Genomic DNA, 15,972 nt, shown 5'->3' with positions numbered 1-15,972 from the left:
TGGTCTTAGAGAAAGAAGTAGTGGCAAGCCATGCTCAAAATAACGATAAAATTCATCAAACATGTAGAGTCAATTCACCAAAGCACACTCAATGCCTGTAAAGATACGATTACAAAATGCTTCTTAAATATAAAAAAAACAATAAAAGGAGTTAATTCGGTGCTCATGGATGGGCCTTGCCAACAAAATAAAAATAACAATTCTAACAAAATTAATCTATAGATTTAGTGATGCACTAATCACACTACCAAATAGATACTTTACAAAGCTAGAAGAAATAATAACAAAATTCATCTGGAGAAACAAAAGATCTAAAATAATAAGGAAATGCTGAAAAAAAAGGGGAAATCTCAAACTATATTATAAGGTAGAAATCATCAGCTGTATTTTTGCTAAAAATTAGAAAAGTAGGTCAATGCTAAAGGTCAGACAAAGAAAAACAGAAATAACAGAACTCAATAATCCAGTGTTCAATAAATTAAAAAACAAAATTAGCTAGGAAAAAACTCCCTATTTAATAAAAAATGATGGGAAACCAGAAAGCAGTCCAATCAAAATTAGGTTTAAACCAACATCTTACACCAAATACCACAATAAATTAAAATACACAATCTGAATATTAAAGACCACAACATTTAAAAAAAAATTAGGAGAAAAATAGATCATGTATCTTTCATAGCTTTGGCTAAGGGATAAATTCTTAACCAAATAAAGGACAGAGGTGATTACAAAAAATAAAATGGATATGACATGAAATGCATGAACAAAATTAATGCAACTAAGATAAGAACAAAAGCAATGAACTGGGGGAAAAAATTTCCAATATGACCTGATATCCAAGATATGTAGGCAATTAAAAGAAATATATATGACCAAAAACCATTCCCTAATAGATACAGTCAAAATAGAGCAAAAAATAATTCTCAAAAGAATTGCAAACTATTAATAACCACATGAAAGAACATGTCAAATCACTAATAAGAAAAACGCAAATCAAACAAATCTAAGGTTTCACTTCACATCGAGCAAATTGAGAAATGTGGATGGAAAAACAAAATTTATTTTAATAAATAATAAAATTTTACTTAAGTTAAAAAAGCACACAGAAAAAAAGTAGATGCTTAATCACAACCCCAAAGTTGAATCAAAGTGGCCACACACCATCAGTTAGTTCTCTCCCTGTTATCAAGATACTCTCAAAGGGGTGGGAGTGGGGAGGTAGAAGGAGGAGGAGATATAGTAGGATGACTGGGAAACCAAGCCAGGTTATAGTTCTGCTAAAGGGTTGGCTTCTCCATGGATCAGGGGCACCCCCTCTATTCCAGCAGCCAACTGCAAGGGAACCTAACCATCAATGAACAGAACCCTAAGGTGTGACTGCTTTGAAAAATGCCTTTATCAATTTCAACAGGCATGTGGAAATGATGATAAAACTCATGATCTATGCTGTTCCCTAAATTATAGGGGGAGAAGCAAAGGAATCCAAAGAGTCCTTGGCAATCATTATGGGGCAAACCTCTCTGTCTTTTGTTCAACCTGGTTATGACATGTTACTTGTTCTCATATCTCTGGAGAGTTCAAATGATGGAGAAAATGTTTGCGAGGCTCTTGTAAATCCTCAAAATCCAATAAAACAAATGCTAATGGAATGGTTGGATAAATGTTTTAACTATAATCCTAGAGGAGAACAATGAAAAAGTTATATTCTAGCAGTCCGAAAAACCAGCTTAAGTATAATTAACAGTTGGAGAAAAAACAAGTAAATAGTTATTCCACAGCAATGACCAAGAGAAGAGTCATTATACTGGTTCCTTAGCAATACATAATATTCCTTATGCCTAAAGGTATGAGTGAAACAAGCAGAAAAACGTTTTGGGAAACTGCATGGGTCCAAAGTCTTCTTCTTTAGTTCGCCTTCATAGAGAAGGATTAATGACATTATGCTGCCCTCTGGAGCTAAGCTGAATTACTGTTACATGTCACTTTTTAAGAGTCAAAAGGATACCTCAGCTCTTATTCACCCACTCACCGTCAGAAGATGTCGGCCTTGTTTGAAATCCTTGATCCCAGCTAGTCTGTTGAGCATACAATCCAAGCCCCCACACTGGGCCATCACACCAGCCATCTTATATACCTCTTCCTCATCTTCTTCTTCATCTAAAAAGAAGGGACCCATGTAGTGGTGAGGAGGAGACACATCTTAACTAGACTTAAAGATATTTTCATTACCTACAACCCTTCCTCCTAATAAATAGCAAATTACTCAAAGGGGCCTAGAAGGGATATTATATTCAACTGTTATGTTTCACACCCCCCCCCCCAGGAGAAATTAAGGCCAGAGCTAATCAGAGTAAAGCTTTTTGACTCTAATCTATCTATTTTAGTCCTCTGCTCAAAAATCTTTTGTGGTTCCCCACTATAAACAAAAGAAAAACTCAGCTTGGCATAGGAGGCTTCCCACAATCTAGATGTAACCTGATTTTCAAGGCTTCTATTTCAAACTACTCTCCTTCATGTTCCTAATCGAATTGGACTACTAGCTGTTTCATTACTACTCTGCATCTGTGTAGACTGTCCGGATGCACTGTCTCCTTGTTACTGCAGGCTGATATTCTTCTCCTTTCAGGGTCTTCTTATTTCAAGGTCTTCTTCCACAAAGCCTTCCCTGCTTCCTCCAGTTGAAAGCGAGCCCTCTCTAACCCTCCTCAAATTTCCCAGCAGTTTGGTGGAATAGAGGAGAGGACATTGGGCCTGGAGTCAAGAAGACTTGTTCAAATCCTACCTCAGGCCCTTACTAGCTGTGTAACCCTGGGAAAATCATTTAACCTCTGTTTGCCTCAGTTTCCTCATCTGTACCTTGAAGGGTTGTTGTAAGAATCAAATGAGATGATGACTGTAAAGTGCAAAGCACAGTATAGGCAATTAGTAGGCAATTAAGAAATATTTGGTTCCCTCCTTCCTTGCACATTTTACCTGGCTCTCCTTCATCTGCCTTTATCATATTCTATGATGAATCATACTAATTTCTATTTATGGTGCATTCCTCTCCCCTCTCCTCAATTAGACTGAAAGCACCTTGAGGGCAAGGACTATGTCGTTTTTCACCTTTGTATTACCGTTGCCTAGCACAGGGCCTTATACACAGTAAACTTTACTAAATGCACCTTGAATTGATGAGAAAACAGGCATCATTAATCAGTCAATAAGCAACAATTTATTAAGTACCTACTACAGTGACAGGCACTGTGCTCAATGCTGAGGATACAAAGAAAGACAAAAGACAGTCCCTGCCCTTAAGGAGCTCCTGCCTAGTGGGTGAGACCACAAGCAAACAGCTGCGGACAAAAGACAATACTGAAGAAAATAAAACAAACTGAAGAAAATCAACAGAGGGAAGGCACAACCATTGTGAGAAAGGAGAAAGGCTTCTTCTTCTCTCCATTAGCAAACAAAAATGGATGACAGCTCAGTCCATGGCTATGCTAATAAAAGCATTCCACAGACAGCTCTATCTCATCATCTTTCTAATAATTCTGGGAAGGAGACTGACTAAAATTACAATGCAAGTTTCTCCTGAGTTACAGAGAAAGTGACCCCTGAAGATTCTTAGAAAAATTCACGAGGGCAGAAGGGATGGACTGTCAACAAGTGGAGAGCCTGTTCTTTGGCTGCAAACCCCAGATCACTTGGAATGGCATTTCCTGAGACAATGATACCTGTGGTGGAGTCCAGGGACTCAATGAATTCCTCGGTGGCATCACCCAACAAGCCCCGCATTCGATAGATGATCCTCATGGGTTCTCCCTGAGTAGAGAAAGCGGAAAAACTTCATTCACTTCCATGAGAGGTTCACTTAGACACCCTGATCTCATTCTCAATGGTGAGTCCTATTGGGCCTTAAGATCGAGACTTTAGGGGCAGGATGGATGATCATGCCTGCCTTGAGGAAAACCCTTCCCATTTGTTGTGACAACGAGTTAAGAGTCAAATACAGAATGCTACAATCCTCATTAACCAAACACCAGAGTCTGAATCGCCTCAAAATGTAATTCCCTCTGACATAGTACTATCCTCTGGGCACTATATATGGAAAGATATAGCTATACCCCACATAATATTGCCCTGAGTTATGTCATTTTAAAACAATGTCATTAATATATTCTGGCCCAAACCCAACACCACTGGAGAGACCAGATTCCCCTATCGATAGATAGAGATGGTTAGTGATAAACCAAGCTACTGCCTAAGCCTGAATTTTATTAATTACTTTGTGTACACATAAACATTAATTTTATAGAACACTCCATTTAAATAATAAGTGAAAACCCATTGTATAGCTTCCTCAAGGAACCAATGAATGTTAGGTGGGAAGCAGCATGTTTGACATAGTGGCTAAAATGTTGGATTTGAAGCCAAGAAGATCTAGGATCAAATCCTCATCTCTGACATATATTATAATGTGGTCATAGGCAACTCTCTTAACCTCTCTAAGCCTCAGTTTCCTCATCTATAAAATGAAGAAAATAATACCTGTAGTACCTACCTAACAGAATTGTTGGGAGGCTCAAATAAGAATACACACACACACACACGTATATGTGCATACATGTGTGTATGCATGCATATATGTATGAATAGTTATGCATATGTGTATTATATCTTTGTGTATATACACCTCTGTAAACTTTAAGGTTCTATGTAAATGGCAGTTACTACTGCTATCTCATGTACACACACACACACACACCCCCCTACACACACACGTATATATAGGTATATGTGTGTGCATATGCCTACAGCCCTCTTACAATGAAATACCACATCAATGATCAGTCGTAGAAAGCAGGTGTTTCATGTAAGAAGTGATCTAGAACTTCCCTGAAAATCCAACTCACTCACCCACTCATTTCTTCCAGGGAGAGGGTGGAGCCCTGAAGCAAAAGTAAGAACTACCCAAGGAAGCATATAAGAAGAGAGGCTAATTAGAAGAAAGAGCTTTTTAATTAAAGACAAGCCTTTGTAAGTAATCTCAGACAGGAAAAGAAAATGATAAGTCCATCTGTTGCCTAAGGAAGGAACGGGGGTCTCTAACCACAGTCTCAACAGGGAAGGGTTTAACCCTTTAGCCCCTCTCCTGCCTGGGACTTGCAATGAAGTATCAAACTCAAACTTTCAGAAAGTCAGAGGACTTTTTGAGGCAGCTTTAGGAATGAGGAGCTGAGAAAGAAGAGAACCTGTTAGAAAGCCCCATGAAGCCTAATGTGGACCAAGCAGTGCTTAACATCATCTCAAACACTCAAGGCCAAAAGAAGCCTCAGGAATTGCTGCTCAAAGGCCTGCTATAGCTCAGCAACAACCACTACAGGAAACCAAGTAAAATAACCTATCAGCACCAAAAGCCCAAGGAAATAAGGGGAACAACAGCAGGTCTGAGGCAGTGGTTGTGAATCTGCAGAATGGCAAGAGGACTTGAAACCACGGTCCAGAAACACGGCCAACAAAAGCAAGGCAGAGGAAAGCTGCTTCTTGATGGTGATGTTCCATGATTCTGGTGTTTCCCATCTCAGCCAGGCAGGGAAAACTGAGTGCAAAGCCCACAGCTGTGCCTGGGGGAAGGGGACCAGGGGCAGGGGTGGAGGTGGTGAAGATGCTGCCAAAGAAGGAACAGAGTAGGGACAGAGAAACACGGGAAGGAAGAAGAGATCAAAGAGAGGGATGGGAGAAGGAAAGGGATGGAAAGGAGGGGACAGCTAAGGACAGCATGGAGATATGCCCACGTTGCTGAAAGCAAAAGACCAGAATTAAAGGGACCCCAAAGAAGATGCAGGATACTGCTCCCCTTCCCTCACATCAATGCAGGAAGTGCCTGTCTGGGGTCTTGTAAAATGGGGGTGCCACTGCCTGACACAGCACAGTGTTCCAGGGATTACAGATTAGTCACTGTCCCAGAAAATGCTAAGGATTAATTTCTGTAAAAAGGTTTCAATCTGAAGAGGAGGGAGGCAGAAAAGCGTGCATGGTCACAGGGCTCGCTCTTGCAGACGGCACAGGCCAGTCTTCCAAATCCTCACGGCTGCCACGCTAGAGAAGGGTTGTGCCTCACCTCTCCAGTAAAGTCCTCTAATCTCCTGAAGCTCTTATACCTCTAGTAGTCTGCAGCAAATTTCCTCCAAAGTAGGACAAGATGACTGGTTTCCATCCCACCAATCCCAAACTGGAGAACTGCAACTCTAAGTGCTGATATAAGCACCACAGCGCTGAGTAAGAAAGCAAGAACCTACCTCATTTGTGGGGCACCAGACCTTCTTATAAACCTCTGCCACAGGAAGATCCAAGCTGATAATTTTATTGTTCACCAGGAGCTGAAAGGCAATGTAAATGGCCTGTTACTCCTAATGATTTCCAAGTAGGTCACAAACAGATAAGACATCACACCATGGGGATGAGACCCTGAACAGGAAAGCAAACAGGCTGTCTCTGCTAAGGGCACAAGGTTTCACACTTCTGACTAAATTAACTTAGAGATAAACAAGTTGGATAAGCAAGTCTCCTTCCTCTCCAGTCCTTCCACCATCTTTCTCCTTTAAGCAATGTGATTACAGTCAGGCCAAAGAAATCGTCTTCACATCAGAGGCATCAAATCCACAACTAAGTACATCTCCATGGAGACTGGAGAGAACACTGAGAGCAGTGCTTCTCAACCACTAGTCCAAAACAAATTTCTACTTGTCTGTAAACCTTTTCCTTACTTTTTAAAAGCTATAAGACTTTGTAACTGCATCCTCTCTCTCTCCTGGCCCGATCTGCCACATGAAATGGTCCACAGATGAGGTCTGAGATACTTTACCACTTGACAGTAGAGTTCAGGTTGGGAAACACCAATATAAAGCACTTAAGTGGCTAAAATTTCCAGAAGTGGGGAGCCCTGCCCAGACTGCCGCCCTCACACACTTACCTCCATCCCACTATCATCTTCCAGCAGGGCCACCAGATCACAGTCCTGGCAGATCTTGTTCTTGATGTCCCTCATGAGAGGCCCAATGCCCGGCTCATTGCTGCTGTAAGGGTTGCCAGGCATGCGACCTTGTAAGAAATCTTCCTGCTGGGGATCCTTCTCCAGAGTGACAAAGAACTCAGTTACTTCATTCTCTTCCTGAAGAACAAAGATGATGATGGAGTCAGGGAAGACTAGAAGTCACCACATGTAAGTGTACTAGCAAGCTGCCTTGGCGTCTGGACTGCCTGAGGGGCGCTGAGGTCTGACACAAAGAGCACCCTTACTGAACTGAGGATCCAGGGCTACAACAAAACACTTGGAGGTGGATAAAGAGAACTCCCATGTCTATCTGAAAGAAATCCACTAACAAGGTTTTAGCAGCTGCAGATCTATGCCTCGGGTGAAAGGGGCCAACCAGGGGTAGAAGAAGAAGGGCCACACGAAGGTAACAGCAACCCTACCTACATGATGGGAATGGGGCTATAGCAGAAAGCTAGAGCAGATCACCCTGAGAATTCCCCACATTCTTTCTTCATGCACCATCTGACAACCTTCTAGGCTAGAAGTTCCCTAAATTCTGGAAGGACTTCTCTATGTTAAATATTAAAATTGCTCCTGTACCTAGTAAAACACACCTGACACCCAATGCCCCTCCCTTCAGAGAAGTACTATTGATGCTAAAATAAGATTCTTCATTATTCTTGACCGACAGGAGAAGACCTTTGGCTCACATAGAGACCTCTGCTCCTTTGCTCTTCCCCAATGCCTACGGACATTCCTCGTCTCCATCCCCACGCCTCCATCCTTCATGCTAGCACCCCCTCAAGCTAACACCCTCTGTCTCATCTCCCTGTCACGGCTGAACTCTTACAATACGCCATCGAGACACATCGCCTCTCCTTCTTCACTTCCCAATCATTTTTGTCTCTGGCTGGCCAGCTTCCAAGCCCACCACTCAACGAAAACAGCTCTCACCAAGGTCACCAATGGGGTCTTTACTGCTAACTCCAATGGCCTTTTCTCAGTCCTCACCCTTCTCAACTCTCTGCCGCATCTGACACCCCTGACACTTCCCTCTGGGTGCTACCTCCACTGCTCTGCTGTGGTCACCTCTTGTCTCATCCTCTAAGAGTGGGTGTGCTCCAGGGCTCTGTTTTGGGCTGGACACTCTTCTCTTAACTCTCTACACTCTCTCTTCACGATCTCATTAGAACCCACTGATCCAACTACCATGTCTCTGGAGATGACTCCTAAATTTACACAGCCAGCCCTCATCTCACTCGAGAGTCCCATATCTCCAAATGTCCACTAAATACCTCCCCCTGAATGCACCCCATATGCTTATATCTCAAACACAAGTCCTAAACAAAACTCATTAGCTTTTCCCTAAGCGTAAATCTTTTCAGCTAGTTGCCCTCTTTCAGTTGTGGTTTCCACCATTCTTCCAGAACCTCAGCCCACAACCCTGATATCATTCTCCCCTTCTCACTCTCACTAATCCCCAATAACCTATCAGCTGCCAAGTTCTCCAATCCTACCTCCGTAACATCTGTATCTGTGCCCGATTCTATACTCACACCACAAGCACCCCAATTCAGATATTCATCACCTAAAATATTACAACAGTTTCCAAATTATTTGTGCTGTATCCAGTCTCTCCCCTTCTTAGTCTTCCCCAGTTTCCAAACCGATGTTCCTAAAGTAGAGGTCTGACCATGCCATTGCCCTGCTCAGGCAGATTCAGAGGCATTTACAACCCTTCACGGCCTGGCTCTGGCTGACCTTTTGAGGGGAAAGTATGTAGGACCCCCTCACACTCTACATTTTAGCCACATTCAGCTGCCCACCATTTCCCACACATGTGGCTTCATTCCCCTACCTCCCTCAGTTCCACCTCCAGTGGAGACCCTGGTTTCCTTCAGGCTCTGTTCACATGCCACCTGCTCCAAGAGACCCTTCTGGAGTGCTTTATTTCTTGGTAACCCCTAGATTATTTTGTACTTAGTTGGTGCATATTCTATACTTACTACCCTAGGTCTATGCTCTTCCTCCCGACAGAATGCTTTTTGAGAAGAACAGGCACTGTTTTGTGTCAGTTTTTGTACCCCTAGAGCCTGGCATAGGGCCTGGAGCCCAGGAAGTGCATACTGAACTGATGTACCCCAGTTTGGGGAAAATGTAACACAAAAGTAAAGAAGAAAAAGGAGAAATACGGAGACTCCTTCATACAGACCACTCCAAATCAATATTGCTTTCAGAACCTACTGGGTGGAGGAATACTAGCAGATCAGGGCCTTTAAGGATTGACTAATATATATGTAATTAATACCAGGAATTTTCTTTGGGGGGTTGGGGAGGGAAGTAATGCACGGAGTTTCACATTATAGAAAATTTGTTCACATCAAAATTAATAGAAGAATGGATTTATTGCCATTTTTATGTCATGGGATGCTAAATGATAACTAAACGAAGATTCTTGGGCAGCCATAAGGTCATTCCCCCCCACCCCCCACCCCAACTCCAACCTCTCCTCCTTTGCTGCTAACGTGCCCTGCACGAGGCCTCCAATGAGCAGCCGTTCACTTACAGGATAGATGATACTGCAGAGCCTCTCAAAGATGAAGACGGGAGTCCGATAGTCATCCAGATTGTACCGCTTGGCTGTTTCAATGCACACTGCCATGAAGGCCTTTGTTTCTGATTCTGTGCCTGCCAGAATCAAAAGGACCAGTCAGTTTGGAAGAAGCTTCCCTCAGAGTCTTCCTGCGACATCCCAAGCTACCAAATCAAAAGAAACTGATCTGCCTTGTTACTCACAGCATAGGCTGAAAGGTTACTAGACCACATGAGGATAAGATTTGGGGTACCAGCAAAATGAGGAGCTTCAAATGGAAGGATTCAGCTGATAACGTCTCAAACACAAGAGCCCCAACATGACTGACGGAATGCGAGAAAAATCTAATTCTGGGATTGAAATTTTACAACTTCAAGAGTTGGTACTGTCCCCAAAAAGGAATTTCTCTCTTTGAACTTTGGGAAACTGAGGATACAGTCTCCTTGATCCCACCCAGGTTGATGATGACCTAAGTCCTCAGACCAATATTTGTTTTTCTGCCTCTTAATGACCACCTAACAACATGTATGATGGCTACCTGTGGTGATGTCCAATGCCCCAACCAGGCTGCAAACTCCTTCATGTCTAATATATACCTGCCTTCCCTTTCAGTGCTCCCTTCGCGCAGTGCCCAAATGTGCAGACCCTGACTATTCATTGTTACTTCCATCTCTGTGGAACTTGGGGATATCCTGGGCCAACAAAGTAGGAAAGGGGCTGAGGCTCCAGGCCTCAGGGTAGCTCTACCTGTGGTCATGTCCTCCAGCATCTCCAGCAGCATATCCTGGGTCTCATCAATCAGCTTGGTCCTCTGCACTACCAGCTTACGCAGACACAGGTAGCCATTTAACACAGTGCCCACCAGGCGGCTTTTGAAGTGCCGCTTAATGGACTCCACTTCAACAAAGGAGGAAAGGAGGCCTGGAGGGACACAGGAGAGAGCTGTAGGTACTCTGGCAGACAAACAAACTCAACATTTCAAAGCCAGTATCAAAGAGAGACTTAAGACCATAAACCTGTTCATGTTGCAGACGATAAGGTAAGGAACAGGGAGCCAGCACCCGAACTCACACAGATAGAGGTACTTTGGCTCCAAATACATGTTTCTATTTCAATAGCAAAGGATGCCCCATTAGAAGAGCTGTGCGCTAATTATACCTGTGAGGCTCTTGAGAGCATATCCCTGCTGTAAGTCAGTGCTCAGCGTAGCCTCCTCCAGGGCCAGCAAACGGGCTATCTCCTAGAAAGGACAACAGGAATGGTCAATGTAACATCGTAACATATGTCACCACCATCCCCCTTCCCTGAGATCTACAGTGCCAATCAGGACACTTACATCAACACCTATACCTCAGTTTTTACTGATCCAAGATGGTTAACCTCTTCATTTCACTATCCCTGAAAGGTCCCTTCTAGAACCTAGGGACAGTTAATAGGCCTTTGAAGCCAACACTCTGAGAGGCTAGTTCAACTGTGATGTAGGGCCCTGAGATTCTCCCAGCTTTCTGAGAGAAAAGGAAAACGCCAGGACAAATTACAAATCCCAGCTTGAGACAGTAGAACCACATCTGAAGGCATGTAAAGGAGGCCTGGGTGACAAGCACTTTAGTGAGGGAGGGCCCTCTCTTGCACACAGCATGAAGCTTCTGTCACTCACATCACAGCCAGGTGTGAGCCTCAGAAGAGCTGCCTCAAGGATAGTAAGACCAGAACCTCCCCAACCCCACCACTGGGAGACCGACAAAGCCAGGAATAGGAGAGTATCTAATGGTCAGAGGAAGTCTCAGGTGTCTTAAGGCAGAAGGCTATGTACTACCTTTTTCCTCTAGGACAAACGTCATGTCTTGAACCTTGTGTGATACCTAAGGAATGTCAGTGTCATAGCTCAATAGATCTGGAAGAAATCTTAATATCATTTTGTCTAACCCCTTGAATTTTACAGATGAAGAAACTGAGTCCCAGAGAGGCAAAATAATTAATCTGAAAATGAGAAGAATTAAAGGAGATGTGAAATACCTTGGTGATGAGGTTGCCAACATAGGGCAGGACTCCCCGAGCTGCCAGGTAGACCTTCCAGTGTGCTGGTTTGATTAGCTTCTGGTAGAGTGCCAAGTACTCAGCTGCACACTCTCCAGCAATACTCAACTCGTCCAGGTAACTGGTACAGGGACACAAAGAAATTGTAACTGGGCAACTGAAATAGGTCCAAACATGTAGGCAGAAATGACGATAAGCAGCCAATACCCAAGTGCAACAAACCACTTGCACTAATATTCTAAAGCACAAAAGAACCCAGCAGGGCCAGAATTTAGCTAGCAGAATTCAGCCTATATGGGACTCTCAGGAATTCCTTGGGAGCCCTGATGCCCTCCAAGGCAAAGAAGATGGAAAGCCAGAGAAGCATGGGCTCTCAGAGCCCCTACCCAGCCCTCCATGGTACCTGGTGAGGAGGTCGAGGACCTGCTGTTTACGGCTGGGAATGGTGGCCAGAGCCTCCACAATGGTGCAGGCTGCCTGACGGGCTGCTTGGGTCGCTGGAGTGAACAGCACCTGAAAGAGCACAAGGGAGGCAGGACGTCACTAGCTGGACTTGGCTGTAGCTCCCCCCCTCCCGAGCTGCAGGTCAATCCACTTCCCCAGGACTAACCCTGCCAACTACTCCATCCCATGGAGAAATCCTTGGGGAAGGGTAAGCCTGAAATTGACACAGGAGCCTCAAAACTCCAAACGAAAAGGAAAGGAGGCATAAGGGAGCAAATGAACCAGAAGCAGCTGGCTACATGTGCTTCTTGCCTGGTAGCGTCAAGTAGCCTTTTTACTAAGATCTTTGTTAATTAGTTTGCAAGACAGTAAGATGCCTGAATTTTAATACAGATTATTTTAAAGGTAGTTTCCTTAGAAAGCTCTTAAGAGAACCTTTGTTTTAGAAGAAACAATTAGCTTTCTGCTGAAGTCTTCATTTAATGGAACTTTCCTCACAGCATGGGCTATTTGGTTCTAATGTGTTATTTGTATGCTTCTTTGAAATGCTGTGGAGGGAAGGAACTGGGGAAGAAAGAGGAGAAAGAAGAGAGGGATGCAGAATGGAAGAGATTAGAAAGAAAGGAGCAAGACGGGGAGGAGCGAAAGAGGAGAGGTAGGACAAAAGGACAGAGAAGAGAGGGTAGGAGAGTGGAGAGGGGCTGAGAGGTAGGACAGAGGCTGAGAGGCAGGAGAGAGGCACGACGGGTGGAGGACAGAAGGATGGAGGAATGGTAAAGGAGAACAGGAGAAGGAGGGAGTATGCTTTGGGTTCTGAAGTTCAGCCAAATGAGTAGGAGAGGTGAAGTCAGCAGAGAACAGAGACTACCAAGGTTGGTAAGTGGGCAAGAGAGAGGAAGGAAAGAGAGATTCTGCTCTGCCCAGGCCAACCACCATCTTGTTAACAGCAACATTAAACCCTACTGGATCCTGATCAGAAAGGCACAGGCAGGCAAAGACACAGGAGAAAGAGTAAAAGCGGCAACAGCAAGAAGGGGGGCAGAGGACATCTCTAAAAAGCCTAATAGTGGCTCAGCCCGTCTGCGCATCCAAGGGCTCTGGCTAAGTGGTATCATCTCAGGAAAGACGCTCCTTCACCTGCCGAAGCCAGTTGTTGTGACCCAATTTGAGATCCAATGGGGAGGTCCTCTTCCCCCGACGGCTCATGTACTGTTTCCACCTCCACACATACTTCTCCGTCAAGTAGAGCTGCCGAAGCTCCAACCTAGTAGAGGATTTCCCATTGGAATCCATCCCTGGAATGTGGAAGGAAGAATGAGGAAAACAAGGCAGTTGGAACAAAAGGGGCGGGGGTAAGTAACCACAAGTCTGTCAGTTTTCTGGGTTAAGTCTTCCTCAATTAGACTGGGAGCTCCTCCAAAGCAGGGACCATTTTAATCTTTCTTTGTACCCCTATCATTTAACTTAGTACCAGGTACATAGTAAGCACTTAATAAACGCTTGCTAACTGAATGGTTAAATGCCTTCTACATCTTAAAGCATCATACAAACATGAATTGCCATTGGATTCAGGCTCTGCCGTGGTTGCCAACATCTTTTTTCTTTCAAAATTAAGAAAGAAATGTATTGGTATTATGACTTTATCAATAAACACCAACATTCCAACATACAAGGAAGAACAAAAAAGAGACTGAATAAAAAATTGTGACCTTCTGTTACATATAGTTTGTTTTTCAAAATCACATGTTAAGTTTAACATGGGAGGAATAAAATCACTCTATTTGCATCCCCTTCCTTCTGTCTCTTTGTTTTATAAATACTCTTTTCTATTTTTTCCAATTTAATTTTTTTTTTCAATTTCCAAGCATTTTTTTCCCTTCCTCCCACCCCTAAGCTTTGTAAAGGGAAAGGCGCACCTCTAGTGGGAAGGCATTTCTTCCAGGCCTCATAGGATGCTTTCGGGTCTCGCTTGAGCCACAGCTGAGCCTGAGCATGGATCTCATTGCAGTATGGCTTAACTGTGGTGAGAGCTTCAACAGGAACGTCCTAGGGGAGAGGGAGACAAGATGAGAGCTTGCCAACAAACCTGAGACTCTCAAGGGAAGAAGGGCCAGAGCAGCCATACTTGTGTTGATGAGCTCCCCTGATAATCCTCCTTAGCATCAACAGTTCCAGAATTAAGTTAGGGTTCCCACTCATGACGGCGTAGTATAAGATGCTGTTTACTTACTGGAATGGCTACAACTGGTTCTTGAAAGGAAATCATGGAAATACTCAAGCACAGCTGTAGTACCTTCTAGTCTTGATCATAAATTTTCCCTTTGTTTTGCATCTTGGAGCTCATTCTCCCCTACTTGCCTAACTCTGAATATAAACTTCCTCAATGCCCAAGTCTTCAACTAGATACTAGAATCAGTTCAGGGAGTGAATTTTTCCCCTTGCACTGTCTCAAGTCTTAAAGCTTAGAAATGTCACATACAGAGGCCTAACATGGCCGCCCTTAATTCTGACCCACCTACTCCTGTTTATTTCCAGACCCTGGCTTCATCTGGAAGACAATGGCCGGGCCTTCATGTAATTTAAGCAAACTATCCTAGAGATCAGATCCCTCCCAGGAGGTTTTCAAGCAAAGTCAGTCAGTGAGTTGTCAACAAGCATTTAGTGAGTATCTACTATGTGCCAAGCACTGTGCTAAGGATACAAAAATAGGCAAAAACAATCCCTGCCCTCAAGGAGCTCCCAGTCTAATGGGGAGACAACACACAAACAACTATGTATTATACAAAATACAGACAGAATAACCACTGGCATTTCAATAGTGCTTTAAGATCCGTTATAACAAACGTTATTCCACAACAATCCTGGGAGATAGGTGCTATTATGACCCCCATTTTACAAGAGAAGAAACCGAGGCAGGCAGGAGTCTTCCTAAGTCCAGGCCCAGCACTCTATCTACTGCACCACCTTGCTGCCTCATTGTGAGTATTCTCAGAGGGAAGGTACTAGCATTAAGAGAGACTGGGAAGGATTTCTTGCACAAGATGAGATTTTGGCAGAGGTAGAGATGAGGAGGAAGAGTACTCTAAATGGCAGACAATGAAAACATCTCTGGAGTGGCAAAGAAACTGGTGTCAGTTAGGTGGTACAGAGGATTGAGCACTGTGCCTGGACTCAGGAAGACCTGAGTTCAAATTATGAGCTGCGTGACCATGGGCAAGTTACTTAACCTCTTCCTGCCTCAGTTTCCTCATCTGTAAGATGGAGGTGATAACAGCACCTACCTCCCAGGATTGTTGTGAGGATCAAATGAGACAGTATTTATAAAGCCCTTAGTACAGTGCCTGGCACATAGTAGACATTACAGAAATGCTTACTCCTTCCCTCTCTTCCTAATGAAGAGTACACAGAGGGAAGAAAAGCATGAGACTGGAAAGGTTGGAAGAGGCCCAACTATGAAGGGTTTTAAAAGCCATAGAGGATTTTGTATTTGTTGCTAAAGGCAATAGGGAACCACTGGAGTTTACTGAGTAGTGGGGGTGACATGGTTAGACCTGTACTTTAGGAAAATCACTTCAGTGTCTGATGGACTGGAGTGGGCAGAGACGTGGTGAGCCCAGCAGGCCACTACAACAGTCTAGACATGAGGTGAGGAAAAGTCTGCATCAGGGTGGCAGCAGTGTCAGAGGAGATAAGGATGGTGCAAAGGTGAAATCGACAGGCCTTGGCAAAAGTTGGATATAGAGAGTGAGAGTAAAAAGTCCAGAGTCCAGGATGACTCCTAGGCTGTGAACCTGAGGGAGCAGGAGAATGGTGTAGTCCTCTACAGTAGTAGGGAAGGTAGGAGGGGTGGGGTGTCTAGGGGGAAAGATGATGACTTCTG

At 43.9% G+C, this 15,972-nt stretch overlaps 1 protein-coding gene across 5 annotated transcripts in view; it reads right to left on the bottom strand.

Annotated features, from left to right (window-relative positions):
* Positions 1 to 15,972, bottom strand: part of LOC114028479 (E3 ubiquitin-protein ligase UBR4) — a 147,511-nt gene that overhangs the window by 30,202 nt on the left and 101,337 nt on the right. For all 5 annotated transcript variants that reach the window (XM_027842727.1, XM_027842724.1, XM_027842725.1 and 2 more), the window contains 11 exons: positions 14,009 to 14,138; positions 13,230 to 13,387; positions 12,052 to 12,161; positions 11,628 to 11,769; positions 10,770 to 10,851; positions 10,359 to 10,532; positions 9,585 to 9,706; positions 6,956 to 7,153; positions 6,282 to 6,362; positions 3,717 to 3,804; positions 2,030 to 2,157 (listed from right to left, as the gene is read on the bottom strand). In XM_027842727.1, the coding sequence (XP_027698528.1) occupies positions 2,030 to 2,157; positions 3,717 to 3,804; positions 6,282 to 6,362; positions 6,956 to 7,153; positions 9,585 to 9,706; positions 10,359 to 10,532; positions 10,770 to 10,851; positions 11,628 to 11,769; positions 12,052 to 12,161; positions 13,230 to 13,387; positions 14,009 to 14,138 (1,413 nt within the window). The remainder of the gene's footprint in view (positions 1 to 2,029; positions 2,158 to 3,716; positions 3,805 to 6,281; positions 6,363 to 6,955; positions 7,154 to 9,584; positions 9,707 to 10,358; positions 10,533 to 10,769; positions 10,852 to 11,627; positions 11,770 to 12,051; positions 12,162 to 13,229; positions 13,388 to 14,008; positions 14,139 to 15,972) is intronic.

The sequence above is a fragment of the Vombatus ursinus genome, unplaced genomic scaffold (genome assembly GCF_900497805.2).
Source record: "Vombatus ursinus unplaced genomic scaffold, bare-nosed wombat genome assembly UNPS02014884.1, whole genome shotgun sequence".
Taxonomy (NCBI): Eukaryota; Metazoa; Chordata; class Mammalia; order Diprotodontia; family Vombatidae; genus Vombatus; species Vombatus ursinus.
This window is presented reverse-complemented; position numbering and strand designations above follow the sequence as displayed.